This window comes from Centroberyx affinis, unplaced genomic scaffold, assembly GCF_046629955.1.
Source record: "Centroberyx affinis isolate AG114_WGS23_722 - 3 ecotype Tasmania unplaced genomic scaffold, CSIRO-AGI_Caff_v1 ptg002119l_1, whole genome shotgun sequence".
Taxonomy (NCBI): domain Eukaryota; kingdom Metazoa; phylum Chordata; class Actinopteri; order Beryciformes; family Berycidae; genus Centroberyx; species Centroberyx affinis.
This window is the reverse complement of record NW_027280441.1, coordinates 210,001-230,035: the sequence shown is the minus strand read 5'-3', so window position 1 is coordinate 230,035 and position 20,035 is coordinate 210,001. Positions and strand designations below refer to the sequence as shown.

The window sequence follows — 20,035 nt, the reverse complement described above, 5'->3', positions numbered from 1 at the left end:
CTCCTATTTCCTAAATGAGACATTTGTGTGCAAATGTATTGTCAAGTTGTCTGTGCTCCTAACTCTGGCAATTAAAGTAAAAGTAAACTGAAGTTTTGGGGATGTAAAAAACAAAATGGCAGAGGTTCACTCTCCCTTGGCATCACTCCGACTTGTCTCGGTCCCAACTTCAGACTCTTTTCCGCAGCTCTCTCTTTCTCTAGAATGTTCTCCTCTAACCCTCGTCTCCTCTTCTCCTCTCTTCCCCTCCTCTCCTCTCCTCCTGTTGTCTCTCCTAATCCCTGCTCTGTGATATAGTGCTGTCCTGTCATTCCATGGCGTACTGCACACCCTTCATCTTGGCACCTAGACTAAACATGAGTGATCCTGCATATGGCAGCTTGTGTGTGTGTGTGTGACAGATACAGAGAGACAGAGAGAGAGACAGAGAGAGATGGAGATGGAGAAAGACAGAGACAGAGAATAAAACAGTAGGCGCTGCAATAAAACATACACTCACATTCATTAATACCTGACTCAAGTGAGCAATAAGAGGGTTAATAGCGAGGTAGCGCTGGTGTCATTAATAACAATGTGGCTGCCTAGCTCTGCATTGGGAACAGATTTTCTCCAGGGCAAAATGCCGCTCGCTGGTTTGGAAATAAATAGATTTATGCAAAACTTTCTTGCATCAATCCTAAAAATATAACTGCAGACCCAGACTTCCTTGTTAAACAGTTCAAGAATCTCAAACTCCTCACATATTTCTGTCTGTTCTGCGTCTGTGGGCATGGAAAGTCAAACAATGTGATATTCTCTACCTTATTCTATACACAGTGTTATTCCAAACAGACATCACACAGCATCAAGTGAGAAAGACAGATTTCTGGGTCATCCTTCATAACCAGATGATTCTGCAGAGATTTAAAGTGATTTGCTGGATTCACTGTCAGCTTTTGCACTGAGGTGCATCAGGAGCTTAGTGAGCAGACTAATAGAAACCTTGTACTAGATGCAGACACTAGATACTGAACACACAACTCTAACAAATGGACATTTAATAAGATCACATATAGTACATTCAGTTATACAATGTAACGCAGACAGTGTTACACAATGCACAAAGTATGTGTTGTGTGGTTCTGAGGACTACTGAGATAAATTAAATACAATCAATTACAGTGAAATTAACATCAGTTATAAATCAATTCATATAAAACAAATCAACTGGACTGTCAGGTATGAGGAGGTTTCTAAACATCTTGTCAAGATTGCACATTCCACTATAACAAAACTCCCTTGAGGCTCTACAAAACAATAAGGACTGGCCAGGTTAAAGAAAGATAAAGCGGTAATAAATAAATAATAATAAATCAGTAAATAAATCAGTGTTACTCCAACAGTTGCACTCTATATTAGAAGTACAACAGTTATTTAAAGTAACTTGTATTAACAGCTGCACTTAAGGGATATAAAAGAAATGTGAGTTTCTAGTATTCTACTGAATTAACATAACATAACATGATTAACACAATTTATTATCAACATGTCATGTAATAACTGTGATTTCACATTTCACGTTAACTGTGAAAGAATGACACATTTCTAATTTTAAAGCTAGAGTGTAGGGATGGGAAATAAAAGTAAAACTATTTTCCTATGTAAATGTCCTAAAACCTCAATGCCATACAAAAGATTGGCAGAAGCACTTGGCATTTTTGGGTCTTAGGAGTGTGTGACAGAAGTTAGCTGAACGGATACAATTCAAGAGACAGTAATAAATACAAATCATATTGGTTCTTGACAGACGTTTCTATTGCATTCGTTTGTACATTCAGTAAATTCACAGGTTCAGGCATTAGGCAGGTAAGCTATTGATGAATGTGTTTACATGTGTAGTGGTGCGTACAAATGCCACATCCCATCCACAGTAGCCAGGATGAGCTCATATCTCTATTATGACTAACCTGAATATGATCGCTAAGATATTTCGCAACCAGGTGGAATACTGAGGCATGTAAATATCTTATCTTGTTCACTGTTTGTATTTGTTGTCTGGATGTGTACTGTTGCCATATTCGTAATTGGAATTTTAAGATTCATACAACATAATCAGATCAGCCCAGATAACACAGAAATATGAGCTTTCATTTGGAATACTGTGTGCATGTAAACACACCCCTGTGTTTGCAGATAGAGGCAGCTCACCCAGATCACTACAAATCTCTGCGCCTCTCCAAATGATTTCGAGCTAAACTACTTTATTTGCAACCGATCGCTTTATGCGTCTCTGCCTTTGTACCGCTGCGTGAAGCAACTCTACAGATTGCAGCCACATCGCTCTATTGAATTCTATTTCGTCAGATCGCTTTGTTGATGAGATCATCAAAGTGGGACGCTTTGACCGCAACTCGCCTCAGGAGAGCACAGTGAGGACTACGGTCCCCTTGGTCCTCTTGAGGATGTCCACGGCCTCGGCGTGAGTCACGCCCTCCAGGCAGTGTCCGTTCACAGCGATGATCTGATCGCCACGTTTCAGCCTGCCGTCCTCCACGGCCGCCCCCTGAAAACCAGAGAGAGAGACAAGTCCATCACCAGCGTATAGAGATCACAAACTGTTTGGACCATCAGGGGAACACAGAGAGACGCAACAGAAAAGGACATTTTTGTAGTAAGTTGTAGTAAGTAGTAAGTTGTCAGAATGTAATAAATTGCCAGATAATGTCACAGCATCACATTATATATAACTGGTGATTATTACAGTACTTCATAAAGAGTATAACATGTTTTTAACTGATGATTCTTAAAGGGTATAACATGTTTTTAACTGATGATTCTTAAAGGGTATAACATGTTTTTAACTGATGATTCTTAAAGGGTATAACATGTTTTTAACTGATGATTCTTAAAGGGTATAACATGTTTTTATGATTCTTAAAGGGTATAACATGTTTTAAACTGATGATGTAATAGTTATTACATTATTAGACAGTATTGATTACATCATCAGTTATAAATATTTGACAGTCTTTATAAAGTCATAATTGGCAGTTAATTTAATAATGTGATCATATCTGGCAATTTATTACATTAACAGTGTTTATTACATTTTCAGCCCATTTAGAGCATAATTTGATTCTCACAAGTCATTACATAATCCAACACTTGTTACATTATCAGGTGCTACAAACCTTGAAACCATTGAAGTTGAGAATTGTGGATTCATACAATTGTATTTAAGTCTCATATATGCACATGGATGCTTTGGTAGTACGTTTCAACAGAATTACATACTGTACTGTGAGGGCATATCTTGAAGCAGGATTCCCATAAAAGATTTCTCTCAGCACAGTAGAGAAGTCCCTCTCACCTTGTTGAAGACAGTTTTGATGTAGATGGGCAGGTCTCCATGCGGGCTGCCGAACCCTCCTACGATGCTGAAGCCCAGGCCAGAGGAGCCTCTCTCCAGAGTGATGGTCTTATACATACGAGCACTGGGGGGACAGAACACTAATGAATATGTGAATGTGTCTCTCTCTGTGTGTGTGTGTGTGTGTGTGTCCATGTCGTGGTCCTGGGTGTGTAGGTGTGTGGAAGAGTGGGTGTGCTTTTTAAAGTAGTTTTCACATTAGCATTTGTGCTAGGCCAACTCTGCAAAAACTCTGCGTGTGTATGTGTATACAGGACAGAGCAGACGACTACTGTATAAGAAGCATCTGATCTAAATGGCTTTCACTAAGACAGACAATAGAAAAGAACAGTGACCATGGAAACCAACAAACACAATGAATCCTAGGCTGATTATTAGAGAGTTGAGATTTGCAGAAGTATAAGAAGGTAACTTGTGATGGGCATTTGTCATTATTTTTGACATTTTATAGACTCAATGATTAATGGATGAATCGAAAAAAATGAAATGAAATGAAAAAAATAATAGATTAACTGAGGATGAAAATGATTGTTAGTAATTTAATGAGTGTGTCCTTATCCAGTAAATAGACCATGAATGAAACCAAATCAAACCAGTATGATTAAGTGCAACAGCAGGAGAATGTAAGCAGAGTGTTTGGTACCAGAGGTTGTTGTGGAGGGAAGGCAGGCTGCTGGGTAGACCTGACGACAGGACAGACACATCACTGTGATCCTGTGTACCGCATCCCCCAGCACCTGCTGCCACCTACACACACACACGCACGCACGCACGCACGCACGCACGCACACACACACACACACACACACACACACACACACAGAGAGAGAGAAACACACACAGCATTTTAATGAAAAAGCTTTGGATGGATTTAAATACGGAGTTCGACACACACACACACACTTTCCTTTCACAGCAGCATTACCAAGTGTCATTAAAAGCTGTTAATGAGACAGGTTCAGTGCTTCCGTCTAAGTAGCCAAGAGGCAATTTAACAGTGATATCACTTCATGACAACCCACAGCTGTAATGGAACTTCCATGCCTGTCTTAATATTAATTCACCTGGAGTAGCGTTACTGTAAAAAAGGTTAATAGTTATTTTACTGAATAGTTATTTTTGACAGCCCAAGAAATACTGACATCCAATTCCTTGCTAATATCGAACTCTCTCTCTCTCTCTCTCTCTCTGTCTCTCTGTCTCTCTCTCTCTCTCTCTATGCAGTAATGTTTCCAGAAATGTAATAATTTGAAGGCTGTCAGTGTCAGACACCCACAGTGCACACTTGCGCTTGAAATAAATATGATTCCCCTGGAAATCATTGATAATGAAGGCCCTAGTTAACCATAAACTAATTAGTTTTATGTTCTCGTTGAGGATTTCATGTTTGAGATGTCTATATTTAATCACGATATACCTTTCAGATTAAAAGGACGCATGCTGCTGACTTTTATAAGAACAATAATGACCTGGAGGCGGCGGGTTACGGATCATTATGGATCATTATTGTCACTTGCTGTTGCCAGCCCTCCGCTGCATGAGGCTTAACAACACCTGTATTGCACCAAAACTTACTGACGTGATTGCGCAATGTCTCCGTGCCTCCCAGGCTTCACAGATTAACTATCTAGCTGCTCTGACATCACCTGTAGTGTGACGCTTCCGGTGGCGTTCTTCAACAGAGCTCCGGCATGGACGTGAGTCACTCCCTCCATGGAGACGTTGTTGATGCTGATGAGCCTGTCTCCAGCCTGATGCACACACACACACACACACACACATTATATAGATATGTAGACTTTATGGACATACAGAAAGTTGTATCGTAGCATGTCATCTTCATTTTGTTGTTGTTTTGATATATAGTCACTTTTTATCTTAGTTGCACAAATTAGTGATTGCATCTCTTCTTTGTGTGTCTTTTATCATTGTATTTTATCAGTGTTTGTTACACAGTGCAAATAAAACTGTAAGGTAGATCCTTACCCACACACATACACACACACACACACACACACACACACATTGCCACCCACACACAGGCGCTTCCCCACCTGTAATTGGTGTGTTTTGGCAGCCAGTCCGTTGGTATCCATGGCAGCAATGAAGAGAGGTACGTTGCCATGGGGACTGCCCACTCCTCCTGCTACGCTGATGCCCAGGGAGTCGCATGTACCCTGTGGTGACACAACACACACATTATGGAACCTGGTTTCTTAAACCGTGACGCAAAATGGATCAAACGGCTACTTCTGATGAACTCTACATGACAAGGACAGCAAAATGTTTTCACAAGCCTCGGTCCTGGGTCGGGAGGCTGTGTCTCTCATTTGGGCAACCAAATGGACCAACTGGAAAACTTTAAAGAACCTTGGCTGTAATGTCACAGCCATATTCCTACCTTGTGAAAAAGACAGTTTTACACACAGACAGAGGTATCTACTGTATGAGACTTTGCGGCTCACCTTTTGTATCACTACTTTCCTGATGTCTTGGTAGTCTTGAGATACTATGGGGAGGGAAAGAGAATAATGTTTGTATAATTGCCTTTAAGTCATTATTATTCCCATCTGAAAAAAAAACAATGTTGAACATCTGACATGAAAGACATCTCTATAATCTACATAATATGCATATTTTATATGTTTCTGTTTTCTTCTGACAACCTAACAGTCTTGAACACGAGTGCTACTCACAGACTCTCCCTGCTTTGCTATCTGTCTCCCTCTGGTGGCCGAGGGAAGCATCACACCCACTGGAGGGGGTCAGGGTGGAGCAGTCGGAGTCTTCGCTCTGGATAAAACACAACTTAAAGTACTCCTAGGTTCACAAAGTGCCATTGTTAAGAAAAGAGTAACAATAATGAGCTAGAGACAAAATTAAAAATAAGTCTGGCTTGGCTCACAAAATCCCTGAATACCATACAAATCATGGCTAAATCGAAATAGATTCCAAAACATACATTTTTACATTTGCTTTAGCGTGTTGGTCAAAGACAATAACAGCCAGCCATGGAAAAGATACAAACAAGCCAAGAAAGATAGTTTACCTGGCTCCCTGGTGAGTACTGCAGCCCGGCTTTGAAGCGAGCCACCTCGAGGTGGACGGGTCTGCCGCAGCTCTGAGAGCACAGTGACGCATCGCACATCAGGTGACACGCCCGCAGAAAGCAGACAAAGCACGATTCATTTGTTTATAGAGTTTGCATGTGTGTGTGTGTGTGTGAGTGTGAGTGTAAGTGAGTGTGAATGTGTCAGACCTGCAGCAGCTTCCCTGCATGTTCCTGTGTTGCGGCCCGGACATCCTCCCCATTGATTGACAGTATCTGGTCACCTAGCAACAGCCTGCCATCGGAATATGCCACGCCTCCTCTGATGATATCTGACACGAAGATGCCTGTATCGTTACTGTTGGGAAAAAAAACACAGAGGTCAAAAACCACATTCTGTTCTTTGGTTGTAGGATACATTATCTGACCTGTAAGCCTGGTGCTTTGCATAATAACATAATAACATGCAGCTGCATGACAGTCTGCACTTAAACACTTCATAAACACTTCATAAATACCGTGTCCTGTGTTCTCCCTGCTGTGTTTCCCTCTGGCCTGGCTCTCACCTTTATTGTGAACACATAACTGCTTGTGATTTCATTATGTAAGGCTTCATGAAGTCTACTGCGTTTTTCCCACAGTGACGAGCCCTGCCTCTACCCAGTCCCTGACCTTTGCTTGTGCAGAATCTCTGCTGCAGCACTTTTAATAGAGAAAGAAATGAACAATATCTAATAGAACTGTAATGGTCAGTAATGGTTTTTTACTGTCAGAAATTAAAATACACATGTATAAAAGCTCACCCTCCAAAGCAAAAGGTAAAACCTGTGACACAACCTTTTTTCTGTTTTGATGTTAAGGCTAAAAATACGTTATAAATATTGCACTGTGCCAAATTTGCTAGAAAAGTGCATCACACTAACTGGTGCATCAAAGTTTGAAAAATGTTGTCAAGATGATGTTTGAACTTTGAGTTGTCCCGCTTTATTAAACCCAGCTAGTTGAAGTGGCATGGCATGTTTTAGAGTCTTTTAGACTTTTGCAGTGAAGGATGAAGGTATCAGGCTGAGTGAATGTAAACTGATACTATCTCAGTCTCTACATACATGGACATCAATTGGGTACATCAAGGTGTGACATATGCCATATATAAATTTGATCTTGTTTTATCATTATAATGGAGAGCAAAGGTCAAGAAAAAAATGCCAAAAATCTATTTGTATGTCACATAAAACAAAAAAGTGTTATTAACATATCAAGACATTAACAGTGTTTACTCTTGTGCATTCATTTATTAATTCATTTGCTCAAAACCTTAGAGTGCATTCAATTGTAACTGCGCTGCCCTACAATTAGGACTTGAATTACAGCATAGAATGAGAGTGTCCCACTTTGCCAAATGCTGGATGAAATTTGGCTTTGAGCACACTCTGCACAAAAGGCTGCGTCATGCCTGCTGTAAATATGATAACAACATAGAACCTTCTTATTGGGTTAGACGACCCCTTAAAATATACTGTACCTCTTCCCCACGGTGGCGAGGCCCAGTGCCGCTCCAGGGCGAGGCCTCAGCTCCAGGGTGAAGACGTCCCACAGGTCCTCCTCCCTGTACGCCTCCTGGTGCCTGAACACACACAGGCGCACGCGCTGGGTGGTGAGGCGCAGCACCCCGATGGCCTCCTCATGGGTGGCCTGCCGCAGGTCTATGCCGTTCACCTGGGAGGGAGGGAGGGAGGGAGGGAGAGAGGAGGAGAGAGGGAGATACGGCATGGTGGTGGATGAGATGGTGAGAAATTGTGTATAGTTTTACAACATTTATCACAGACGGATTCTGTAGTTAAGCAATAAGAAAAAATACAACATTTCTAATATTTTTACAATAGTATCAAACATTAAACAAAGAAACAAGCTTTGGGTCTTCTTTGAGAATTGTATTCTGGCCATCTGCCCAGCAATAAACATCCTTGGCTGGAAACAAATATAAGGTAAAAGTTTTTATGTTGTGGTTAAAAGCTAACATGGCAATCACAATGCATGGTCGGAAATAAATGTTGTGCAATAAAGATTGATCAACTGTCAGACTAAGAAATAATGGTGTGTTTGTTTGTCTGTGTGTGTGTGTATGTGTGTGTGTGTGTCTGTGTGTGTGTGTGTGTGTGTGTGTGTATGTACCTCCAATATCTGGTCTCCAGCCTGCAGCCTTCCATCCCTCTGTGCTGCTCCTCCATCATTCACTTCATGAATTATTACTGCCCCCTTGTGGGGGGAAAAGAGAACACACTTAGACCTACAGTGCAGTCCAGGTAAGAACTTGTAGATGAATCAACCATGTATGGTTTGTCATTTTCGATACTTCCATGCATTTAAAAATAAAGGCATTTCAATATTATTATATATAGATCTTGATTGTTTTCACAGCCTCTGCGCTGATGTGTTTCAATGTGTAAACATTATATAACTCAGTCATGTAGCCTCATTTGATGCTTTGTTGCTGCCAAGTGAAAGGTAAGAAGCAATGCTGGAAATCTTGATTATATACATTGATTGATTAAATTAATTTAGAGAGGTGATTTCACGCTGTTGCCACTATGTTTGGCAAGGCACAAAGAAACCAAATGTCTCCTTCTCAGCTAATTAGAATTGAATATTCAACAGCACAGTTGCATAAACTGGATAGACAGTCTATAGTTTTTGTTTTATATGTTGATGTCTCTCACCAGCAGAGTGTCACAGCCTCCCACAATGCTGAGGCCCAGGCCTGTGTTCCCCTTACAGATCTCTATGGAGCTTTCACTGCCAGCCACGATCGGACAGCTCAGGGGGTCGGGGGTCACGGAACCCGACCCGAGCCGATCGGATCGCCCGACGGGAGAGGCCCGTGGGGTATTGAGGGATGATGAGGAGGAGGAGGAGACGGGAAGGGTCAGGGAGGAAGCAGAAGAGATGGAGCAGGGGTAGGAGGAAGACGAGGGGAGAGGCAGAGAGGAAGAGGAAGACAGAGGCCTGCAGTGGCTGATGGAGAGTCTGACAGAGGCCCGGTGTTTCAGGATCAAACTGGATACCTAAATACAGAGACGGAAGTTAAGTGAGGTTTGTGTCAAGCAATCAGCCAATGAATCAATGAATGTTTGTAGTGTGTGTGTGTGTGTGTGTGTGTGTGTGTGTGTTTTTACTTTGTCCACTGACAGTCCTGCCACAGGTTCGTCACCCACTGCAATGATTCTGTCTCCAACCTTTATCCTGCCATCCTGTACACAAACAGAGGTGTGAATGAGAGGTTAGCAAGAATAAAATAGCAAGCAAATGGGAAAGTGAACAAAATGTGAGAGAGGATGTGTGACGGAGGGATGGATAGAGAGTGAGATTAAAAATCAAACACACCCTCTGGACAAATATCTGACGCGTTGCCCGGGGCCCTGAATAAAAAGCTTATTAGCGCATGACAACCATCATTTTAGAGCACTGACACCATCATCTTGGAGGTTAAACTGGGTGGTTTTAATATTAGAAGAAATACCCGGAGACTAGACTGATCACACCACTGTTGGCACGCACATTTATGCCTCTTTATTCTAATATATTATTGATTATCAAAGCTAAAGCCAAATCAGTACGGCTTTAACTAGCTAGTGTATAATCTGAATGAAATGAGCTACCTGCATTTACAGAAGTGATGCGAAAAATAATCATTTCTCCAATTCCGAGCTAATCACTGTGATGTGGGCTTAAATTACTGAGATGGCGCTCTTAATGGGAAGGGAAAACAATTTGCCCTTGAGTATACGGAGGATAACCCTCCAGTTTAACAAACAGGGGCAGGTTATTTCGCCTGGAAATGTTTTCTGAGATATATGGAGGAAATTGCTAATGACGGCTGTCCAGGATGAGATAAAATGCACGGAGATGCTCAGGTAATGATTGCTACAAGCGGACCTGCAGTGAGAGCTGCAGATTAAACATATGAGACGGAGAAGGCTGAGATAAATAGGCCAGATGAAGGGAATGGAAATGAAAAGGAATGATGTGAGTGACAGAAAGGTACGGCTGGATAGAGCAGTATTATGTTGATGTTCATGTTGATGTTGATGATGCTGATGATGATGATGATGATGATGATGATGATGATGTCGTACCTTACTGGCAGTGCCATGGTGGATCAGGGACCTGACCACCACTCCTCCCCTGGAATCGTCCTCTGCCAGGCAGATGCCAAGACCCACTTGGTCCTGGAGTGAGATGTGACACGGAAAACAGACACCAAAACCTTTGAACTGTAACTAATTGCATACTGGGAATCAGTGAAGCTAATGGCAGGGTTATATATAGGATCTGTATGTGCTATAATACATAAGACGGGGTGGGAAATTGGCTGTTTTATGATGTTTACCAAAAAATTAAAATCTGGGACACTTTGTGGAAAAAAAAAAAAGATTAAATCACCCAATTGTTCAGTTACACAGGAATGGGGGTTGAAGGCCCAGTAACTGAGTATTGATATTGTACCTGAGGTAGTATGATGTGCTGGACTTTGGATGAGCCTCCGTCCGCTGCAGAGTCTGTCTGTGAGTTGACCGTGTCCCCACGCTCTGTTCTGCCTCCCTGGGCCATCTGACTCACAGCTGCTGCGTTCCTAGTCAAACAACACCAGATCCGCTAAAAATCACTGGGCCCATCATCAACACCTACAATCTGTTTGGTAAACTGTCGGGAGAAACTGTGCTAAATGCGAACAGGGGAATGCAGAAAACTCCCGGCGAACACAGCAGCCTGTCCAGTCGTGTGTGTGTTACCTGATGAGAATGATCTTGACTCTAGCGGGAGCGTTATTGATGAGGGTGGAGGCGTTCTGGTGACTGCGGCCGTACAGGATCTGACCGTTGATCTGGAAGAAAAATAACGTCATGCGTGCGCTTTCTCCTCCTGTCACCCCTTTCCCCCATCCATCTCTGCATTAATCTGCCTTCTCCCCTCTCCCCTTCCCCCCTCTCACCGCTCCTCCCCCCTCCCTCCCTCCCTCCTCACCTCGGCTGCTCGCTGCATTCAAGAATCCGGCCCGCTATCCTTCAAATGGTAATTCGCCTGATAAATCTACTGCGCAGGCACTCTGTGTTCCTTACTCATCCCTGCCTCCTACCCACAACCCATTGCTCTCCCATTGCCTCCCTTGTTATTTTTTTTGACAAACTAGCATATTGTCTCTCTCTCTAAAACTCCAACTCAGTCACTAAAACAGCCACTGACCCATATGTTAACCCCAACCCTCCCGACTCCTGACCCCTCACCTCTCCCCCACATACTCCCTCCTCCTCACCTCCAGCAGCTCGTCCCCCACCCGTATTCTCCCGTCCAACCCGGCGGCTCCCCGGGGGTCTATATCGGCCACGTAGACGCTCATGCGGGCCCGGGAGCCGTCCCTGTTGCCCGCCAGGCTGAGTCCCAGGCCACGGGCCTCGGGGTCCTTCTCCAGCTCGATCATGTGGAGCGTCCCGGACAGGCTGCCGTAGCGCTGCAGCATCTTCTCTGGGAGAGAGAGAGTTAAACAGGAGGAGCGGTGAGGATGAGAATATGATGCTGTTGGGTAAGCCAAGAGAAAAAAAAAAACAATGTGTGGTGTTACATATAATGACTGACAGTTTATTGGAGAAGAGAAGAAACCCGCTGGCATTATACCCTAGAGGTGTTTGTGTGTGTCTGTGTGTGTGTGTGTGTGTGTGTGTGTGTGTGTGTGTGTGTGTGTGTGTGTGTGTGTGTGTGTGTGTGTCGGTGTCACCTTCCTGCAATTTGTTTGTTTGGAAGAGATGATGTCAGACATGTTGAGGGAGAGGCAAGGCAAGGGAGGTGTGCGTTTCTGTGTATGCAGGCACGCGTTTGTGTGTGTGTGTGTGTGTGTGTGTGTGTGTGTGTGTCCCTGCACTGCAAAAAGTCTCCATCTTAGTCCTTTAGTTGATTTAATGAGTCGTAAAATCGTAATTTTCTTAAGATTTGTTAAAAAGTATGCCAATGGGGTCAGATAACTTCACTTGTTTCCAATGCAAATCAACTTGTTTCATGAATTTTGCAGAATGAAGTGTCATTTTCTTGATAGTAGTTCAGTGATCTGCCTTATTCTGACTTGTTTCAAGATATTAACACTCGTTTCTAGAAGATTTCTGAAACAAGTGAAACTGCATTGGAAGCAAGTGGAGTTATCTCACCTCATTGGCAGAATTTCTCTCTTGGTTTAAGAAAAATAAGATGTGAAGGCTGAATATGAGACTCAATGATGGCCATTTTTTTGGCAGCGTGCGTACGTCTGCGTGGCGTCCGCACGGCGCTCACTTACTCCTGCCAGTGTCATCGTCGTCTCCGGCTCCCGCTGTGACCGCTGACGTGACAGTTATGGGGCTCCTCCGCTCCGTTCTATTGGCTGTCGGCGCAGGCACCTTGGGAGAAGTTGTTTTGCATTATTGAGCAGGCAGAGTTGGAGATGCCTCAGGGGTCCTTCGGGCGTAAGTTGGACTACCCCTGAGGCTCGCTCAGTATGCTTGATGTAGCAGTGGGAAAAGCTGACGAATAGGATGAATTAATGAACACAGTTTTAATGTCAGCTAAAAATAACATGAAAGTTGACCAGAATCATGCATTATTTTGTAACCGACGTACAGGCGCGTGTAAAATAACTTCAAACGAGCGCACTGTCTATTTAGAGAGTTATGCATCTCCATCAAAGAGAAAAACAAAGGTTTACAACAAACAAGGTAGTTGCAAGGGACTTTGAACTGCGAGGGGTTCTATCTGCAAAATATGCACGTTAATTAAGTTTTTGGGAGTTGGCGTAGCGCAAATGCTAATGCGAAAATTGCTTTCAAAAGCATACGTACCCACACACACACACACACACAACACTGTACCAACCTTGAAGGGGGTGGGAGTGAAGGGGTTTGTAGGGGAGAGACTAAGGAACAGACCACTGAGAATCTCTGCTTCCTATGATCATAAGGGGAAACACAGATATAGTCCCATACACATGAAAGGAACCAGTGGAACATACTTACTCTATTTGAAGTGCCATGTAAGTATTCATGATTCATATAACGACTCATGTATAATAAAGGGTCGACATACATAACCCTCTCCATACTATGCCGCCATACACGGCCAAACAGCAATAGCCGAGTGGGAGTGGAGAAACTGAGAAAAAATGACTTCACAGTTTATCTTCTGTGCCAATGAAATCTAAAGTAGTGGTCATGACCTTTAAAACACAATGAGTAATTACTGCTCTTTGACTTTGTAGGGCACTATATAGTTCATGTAAATTGCTAATGCATAATATTTTCCATACTAGTACACTGGGAAAAGCAACACTATTTCATAGTGGAAATCGTGAGGCAGGAGTAAAGTTTGTAATTTTTGCATCACATGCATCTCTCTAAAACAGAGAGCAGGACATTATAAAGGACAAAGCATATATATACAGTATATATATATAAATATATACAGTATATGGGAGGAGTCTTACCTTGCTGCTCTGTGAGTTGGACTGTGGTGTTGGAGTTAGTCTCTCATGGTTGGAAAGCATAGGAGACTGTAGGTGAAACACAAGATGCAGAGTAGGCAGAGGAATATCCATATGGTTGTGAATGATACAAGCTTCAAAATAGTAAATCCGATATGTTATATGATACCAGATAGGTTTCCAATCAAAGGTCCCTTGATTCCGTCATGTACATTGCATCCAGAAGACATCATATTATAATGCTACATGCAATGTTTATGCACCATCTAAACTAAAACCTGTCGAATGGAATATATACTTTATTTTAGTATTTGCTGACCATTGAGCCTCAGTGTGACAGAATCTGAAGCCTCAAGAAACTCAAATGCTACCTGACATTGCATTCTAGGCCTGTAAAAATGTGCTATCCATACAAAGTTTGGGTGGATGTCTGGTTTGCAGTACCTGAGGTCTGTGTTGTCCGGTCTGGACCAGGAACAGCACAAAATCTCCAGCCTTGCGGATGGCCTCCACTGCCTGCTCATGGCTGGCATCTCTTAGGTCCACCCCACACACCTGGTGGCCAAGTCAACACACACACAGCAGACATTAAAGAGTAACTAAACCTCAAACCCAAATCTGTGGTGAAGCCTGACATCTCATGGTGAAAAGTATGATACTGAACTGGCCATCTGCTATTGGCTGCTCTTTGGTGCCAGGTGATGTCACCGCCTGTTGTATTCTAAAGAAGGTGACATCACCTGGCACTAAAGACCAGGATAATCTTACGGATTGTTTTCTATATCGATATATATCATGATATAGCTTGCATGTGCAAAATCACAAAACATAATCAAATGTTCATCATGTTCATGTTCATCGCACTGAACTCCATGATAATGTTAGGCGTGATGTCAAACAAAACTTTCAAATAATATTCCTTAAAATGCTTCACGCCTCATTTTGTTAGAGTTTTAAAAATAATACAAATTTCATTCATGAGTTCAAGCATTGTTCATTTGTTTGCACTTTTTGGTTTTAAAAAGTGCTCTACAAATAAATGATAATTATTAGGATTATTATTATCATCATCAATTTAGACAACAGAATGTATGTAATGTATATCATGATATCATTGCATCATCACGATATGATCCCACTGAAAGCTGATAAACGATATTGAATATTGATAGAGAATATTGAATTGTGTCCTCACATATGCACACATGCACGCACCAGCAAACACCAGCACACACACAATCCCTCTATCTTCCCTTCTCTGTCTCTCTATAGCTCACAAACACACATACGTGCACGCGTCCGCCCACACATACACGCACACACACACACACACACACACACACACACACACACACACGCACACTCCCTTTGTTTGTTTGTTTGTTTCCCCCTCTATCCCTGAGTCTGTCTCTTTCTCTGTCTCTCTCGCTCTCTCTGTGATGCACACACACACAAACACACACACACACACACACACACACAAACCTCCAGTATCCTGTCTCCAGTCCGGAGGGTGCCGTTGTGTGCCGCCGGGCTGTCGGGGCTGATGTGTTTGATGAAGACTCCCCTCATCATCTCCCCATTGCTCAGTCTGCTGCCCATGCCTCTCCCTCCCATTATGCTGATACCAAGGGACTGGCCCGGCGCTCGAGTCAGCTGCACACTAACACACAAAGCGGGATACAAGAAACATCCACACATAAAACAGAAATCCTGTTTACGGCGGCGGTGATGAATGTCTGTCTTCTGTATGGCTGATGAGGACCCAGGAGGGAGAATTAATCCAATGGGTATGTTTTTTTTTTTTCCTCTTCCTTCAGCCTTTTCTCTATCCGCCCGCTTAGTGCCAGTTACAGAGATTAAGTCGAAACAATAGGATGTTATACCTGCCAGGAAGAGATACACAAAAGCCGCTCTTTGCATACAGCTCAGCTCGTGTGATTTATCCAAGCGGGATGCAGTCATAAATACGATAAATATAGATGGGGATGGGGGTGGGGGTGGTGGTGGTGGTGGTGGTGGTGGTGGTGGTGGGGGGGGGGGGGGGGTAGTGACTTTCTCCGGGCCTAAGAAGTGTCAGCATGTTAAGTCGGCACCCTGCTGCTGTAGCCCTGCTGTGAACATACCGCAATACATTGAGATTTTGCTAAGCTTTCCCTGGCGAAGCGGGAATAGAAGGAACGTTTATGGGCGGAGATGAGAAAAAAAACAAAAAAGTCCAACCGGCTGCGATAAAAAAGACATTATCACTATGCCTTTCTGATTCACTGACCTTCTAGGTTGACCCCAGGACAGTATGGCGGGAGAATGGAGCTCCTCGTCTTCCTCCTCTTTGCTGTCCTCCACCTCCACCTCCACCTTTGGTACTTTGCCATCGGTGCTATTCTTGTCCGTCTTCTCCTTCGCTCTCTCTCCATCTTCCCTTCCTCCCGTTTTCTCCTTTTGAGGTGGAGACTTTGGGATCTGCCAACTGGCGGCGCAAAAACACACAGTAATGTTTAATAGGGAATAAACCTCTGCCGTTGCATGGAAAAGCTGATAATTCCATTTTTGCTGTTTATATGAATGGGCTATGTGCTGTATATCGTCCTCTATGCTCTGAATTCATGACTGATTTCCTGAAAAGTTGACTTTTTGGAAATAGAGGGGTTATATCAGGCAAAAAAAAAGTGATCGCATAATATTCTGTGTGTGAAATAGTATTTCAGTGACTGACATATGGGAGCTGCACTGTGGATAACAGGCTGTTAGGTTACCTTGTTATTTTTTCAAGGCCTGACACAGTGTGACACATGGCCAATAGCAACCCATATAGGTGGGCCTTCAGAAGATACAGAGCTTTAGGGGCAAATAGCCCTGAAAATACACATTTTCTGCCAGGGAGGTCACAGTAAGGTGGTGTCTTTATGTGCGTGTGGTGTGTGTGTGTGTGTGCATGTACATACGTGTCTATACATGTGTGTGTGAGAGAAAGAGGTAGAGAAGAGAAGGAAAGAATTTTTCATGAATATGTTTAAGCGGTGGAGGGCTGTAATAAGCCCATAGAGGTGAGTGATAGTGGTGCTGTGTACGCAGCAGGAGCCTATAGCCAGTTAGGTTACAGAGGAGAGCAGAACAAATGGTTCCGCCAGGGTTGAAAGAGAGCAGCAAGACGAGGGGGATAGGACCGAGGTATAGGGAGGAGAGGGAAAATGAGGTAAAGGGAAAAAAAAAAGACGTGGGGGGGAGATGATGGAGAGAGGGAGACAGATGAGAGACAGATGTAGACGCAAAGAGACAAGAGAGGAGACGTGCGGCAGAGGGAGAGACAAAGACAGAAAGTATTGGAAGATAAGAGTGAAGAAAAGGCTGCGGAGAGGAATGGGAGGGAGAGAGGGAGGAGAAAGGCAGAGGCATAAAGATGGAGCGGGAGCAGGGACAGACAGAAGCGAAACAATTCATTTTCGCTGACAGTCAGCACTGAGATCCATAAGCGAACAGCTAAATATAACCCAGAGATTCAACATTCAGAGAGGCTTTTTTCCTTTACCACAGACAAGACTGGAGAGGAGAAAATACGGACTGGAGGAGGCTGCCACTGAGCGGGTGGCAAAAGGCACAACAGACCGTTTTCTTATGGATATGGCTGATTAAAGTGTCAGATAAATGCCAGCGAAATGTCATTAATGTGACTAAAGCTGGCGGGCTACTTCAGGCTTGATTGAAATGTAATCAGGTGTGTTAATAAAAGACTGGCTGGAACTAAGGTTAAACCTGATTCTGTGAATAGGGCAATTAATAAATCTCCCATCCCACAGAAGGTATACTTATTTCAAAGTCAGAATTCTCTGTTGTAAACAACATGTAATGTACCTATAGATAAGCTGGAGCCTTGAGGTCCAATAAGCCCTGAGACTGGTTTATCTTCCACTGTGAGGCCTGAGTGGGGATTAGGGGGCCACAAACAAAAGGCTGTGGATCTGACATTACCTTGTATCTGAAGCTGGGGAAATTGTAGGGACTGTGGTTGTGGCCGGGCTTATCACTGGAGCTTTGAATGACGCAGGCGCTCTGACTGCGGCCGGAGCCGGAGCCGCAGCTGGAGATTTGAATGAGGCAGAGGCTTTGATGGTGGATGGAGCTGGAGCCGGAGCCGGAGCCGGAGCTGCAGCTCTGACCGGACCAGGGGATCTGATCAGGCCCGGGGCAGGTTCTGGGGAAGGCGTTGGGGGGGTGGGTGAGGGCGAGGCGCAGTCCACTACGACGGATGCCAGAGGGGGCAGGCAGAGACGGGAGCGGTGCTCATCCACCTGATAGGCCGGGACATAGGTAATACTGAGGAGAGGGGCAGGTAGGAAAAGAAGTGGGAGGAGGGTGGGGAACCAGAAACAGTTGAAATATTAATGTGACTTTTGTTTGTCCATCACTCTCTTTTTATTGTTGCTCATTTTTCACTTCCACGACCAAACAATGACTTCTATTAGGATGACATGGGACAAAAAAATGGCGTGACACTGTTCTGTCCATGCGTAGATTGTCCTATATAAAGATGCTGTGTTAGTGGAGCACATGAAAAGTTTATGAAAGTCTAGGTTGGATGGATTATGAAATTTTCTTTATTTTTTTAAAAATTTGGATGAAATTTAGTGGACAGATAGCCCTAAGCTCAAGGATCAGATGATTAGTTTCAGTGTTGATCCAGATCTGGGATTTCCAACATTACATCATCATTTTTTAGCCGTAACTATTATGCTGCGTTAAAGTGCTGGTGGGAAGGTCCAACATCTGGGACTTCCAAGTTGGCGTTCACGTGCTACTTACAAACAATAAAACATAAACCAGTGTGCTTTCTAGTTATGGATGTGGCTCATTCCATCAAAATTGCTTGTACTGCTGTTGATAAGAGAAAAAAAAAAGAAAAACAGGAAAAATTTGGTTGACTAAATATATATTTTGCTGTCATGTGCTCAGAGATAGTAAAATAAATAATAAAAAGGGCGTTTATGTAAGCCCGGATCAACTAAGCAATGGCGTAAAAGATGTCATTTAGCTAAAGTGTCAAAGACATCATTAAGCACCCCCCACCCCCACCCCCCCTCCCCCAACTTCAATTCTCATGTGACGCCACTGGTAGACATGCCATTTGAATCCGCTGAAAGAGCCAATTTCTCCATTGCACTCTTGGTGGCAGATTGAATATGGAGGTCTTCTGCGTTAAGCTGTTGTGACTGAGCCGTGTGGACAGCCTGTCTTGTCTCAACAGAGGCGGTTTGATAGTGACAAGCCCTCACCCTCCTAGATCTGTCTTATTTTGAGGCTGCCAAAACAACTCATCTGCCTCCACTCCCTGTTAGTTTCTCTGCAGTGCTGTCAGGATGAGGCAGTGTCTGCGTGTGTGTGTGTGTGCGTGCGTGCGTGTGCTTGTGTGTGCATGCGAGAGAGAGATGAATGCATGTGTGTGTGTGTGTGTTCATCTCTGTGTATGCGTGTTGTGTGTGCATTTGTGAGAGGCTGTTTAAAACACTCTTTTATTCAGAAGCACACTGTTCAAGGTGAGATGAGTGATGAATTATTCAGGGATATTTCCCATAGCAGGATAAAGGTGTTTTTGGAGGTTAGACCATTTGAAAGGTTGTGTGTGTGAGTGCCTGTGTGTATGTGTGTGTGCTGTGTGTGTCCGTGAGAGCGAGAGCGAGAGCGAGAGAGAGAGAGAGAGAGAGAGAGAGAGAAAGGTTGAGAAAGAGTGGGTGGGTGGTTCGCAGGGCAGTGGGGTGGCAGGGGGAGGGGGGAGGGGGGGTGTCGTACTAGCCAGCCAAACAAGCATTGCGAGTGAGAGAGTGTGAAACCATAACTGCTGATGTTAGAACAAGTCATAATTTACCCAATTCCCCTACGGGGGATCGTTAAAGTTTCATCATCTAATCTAATTTAACATGATTGCAGTGCCTCATGCCCAACTATGACTGCGATGTCAAAAACCCAGTGGTAATGGAGATGTGTGGTGAGATGAGATGAGATGAGATGAGATGGGGGTTATTACAGGTGATGATGATGCAGGGGAAATCATGTCTGTGGCTGCGGAGAGCAAATATTGACCATA

The 20,035-nt window shown here is 43.6% G+C and overlaps 1 protein-coding gene across 1 annotated transcript in view; it reads right to left on the bottom strand.

Annotated features, from left to right (window-relative positions):
- Positions 1-2,395: 2,395 nt before the first annotated feature.
- Positions 2,396-20,035, bottom strand: part of LOC139654609 (multiple PDZ domain protein) — a 32,784-nt gene continuing 15,144 nt past the window's right edge. The window contains 24 exon segments of the mRNA XM_071531728.1: positions 2,396-2,542; positions 3,350-3,473; positions 4,053-4,156; positions 5,056-5,160; positions 5,464-5,586; positions 5,875-5,909; positions 6,073-6,229; positions 6,459-6,530; positions 6,669-6,816; positions 7,981-8,174; positions 8,631-8,714; positions 9,176-9,520; positions 9,632-9,706; positions 10,592-10,684; positions 10,962-11,088; positions 11,249-11,340; positions 11,770-11,978; positions 12,781-12,880; positions 13,353-13,424; positions 13,960-14,025; positions 14,401-14,511; positions 15,442-15,619; positions 16,229-16,426; positions 17,926-18,270. Of these exon segments, the coding sequence (XP_071387829.1) occupies positions 2,396-2,542; positions 3,350-3,473; positions 4,053-4,156; positions 5,056-5,160; positions 5,464-5,586; positions 5,875-5,909; positions 6,073-6,229; positions 6,459-6,530; positions 6,669-6,816; positions 7,981-8,174; positions 8,631-8,714; positions 9,176-9,520; positions 9,632-9,706; positions 10,592-10,684; positions 10,962-11,088; positions 11,249-11,340; positions 11,770-11,978; positions 12,781-12,880; positions 13,353-13,424; positions 13,960-14,025; positions 14,401-14,511; positions 15,442-15,619; positions 16,229-16,426; positions 17,926-18,270 (3,304 nt within the window).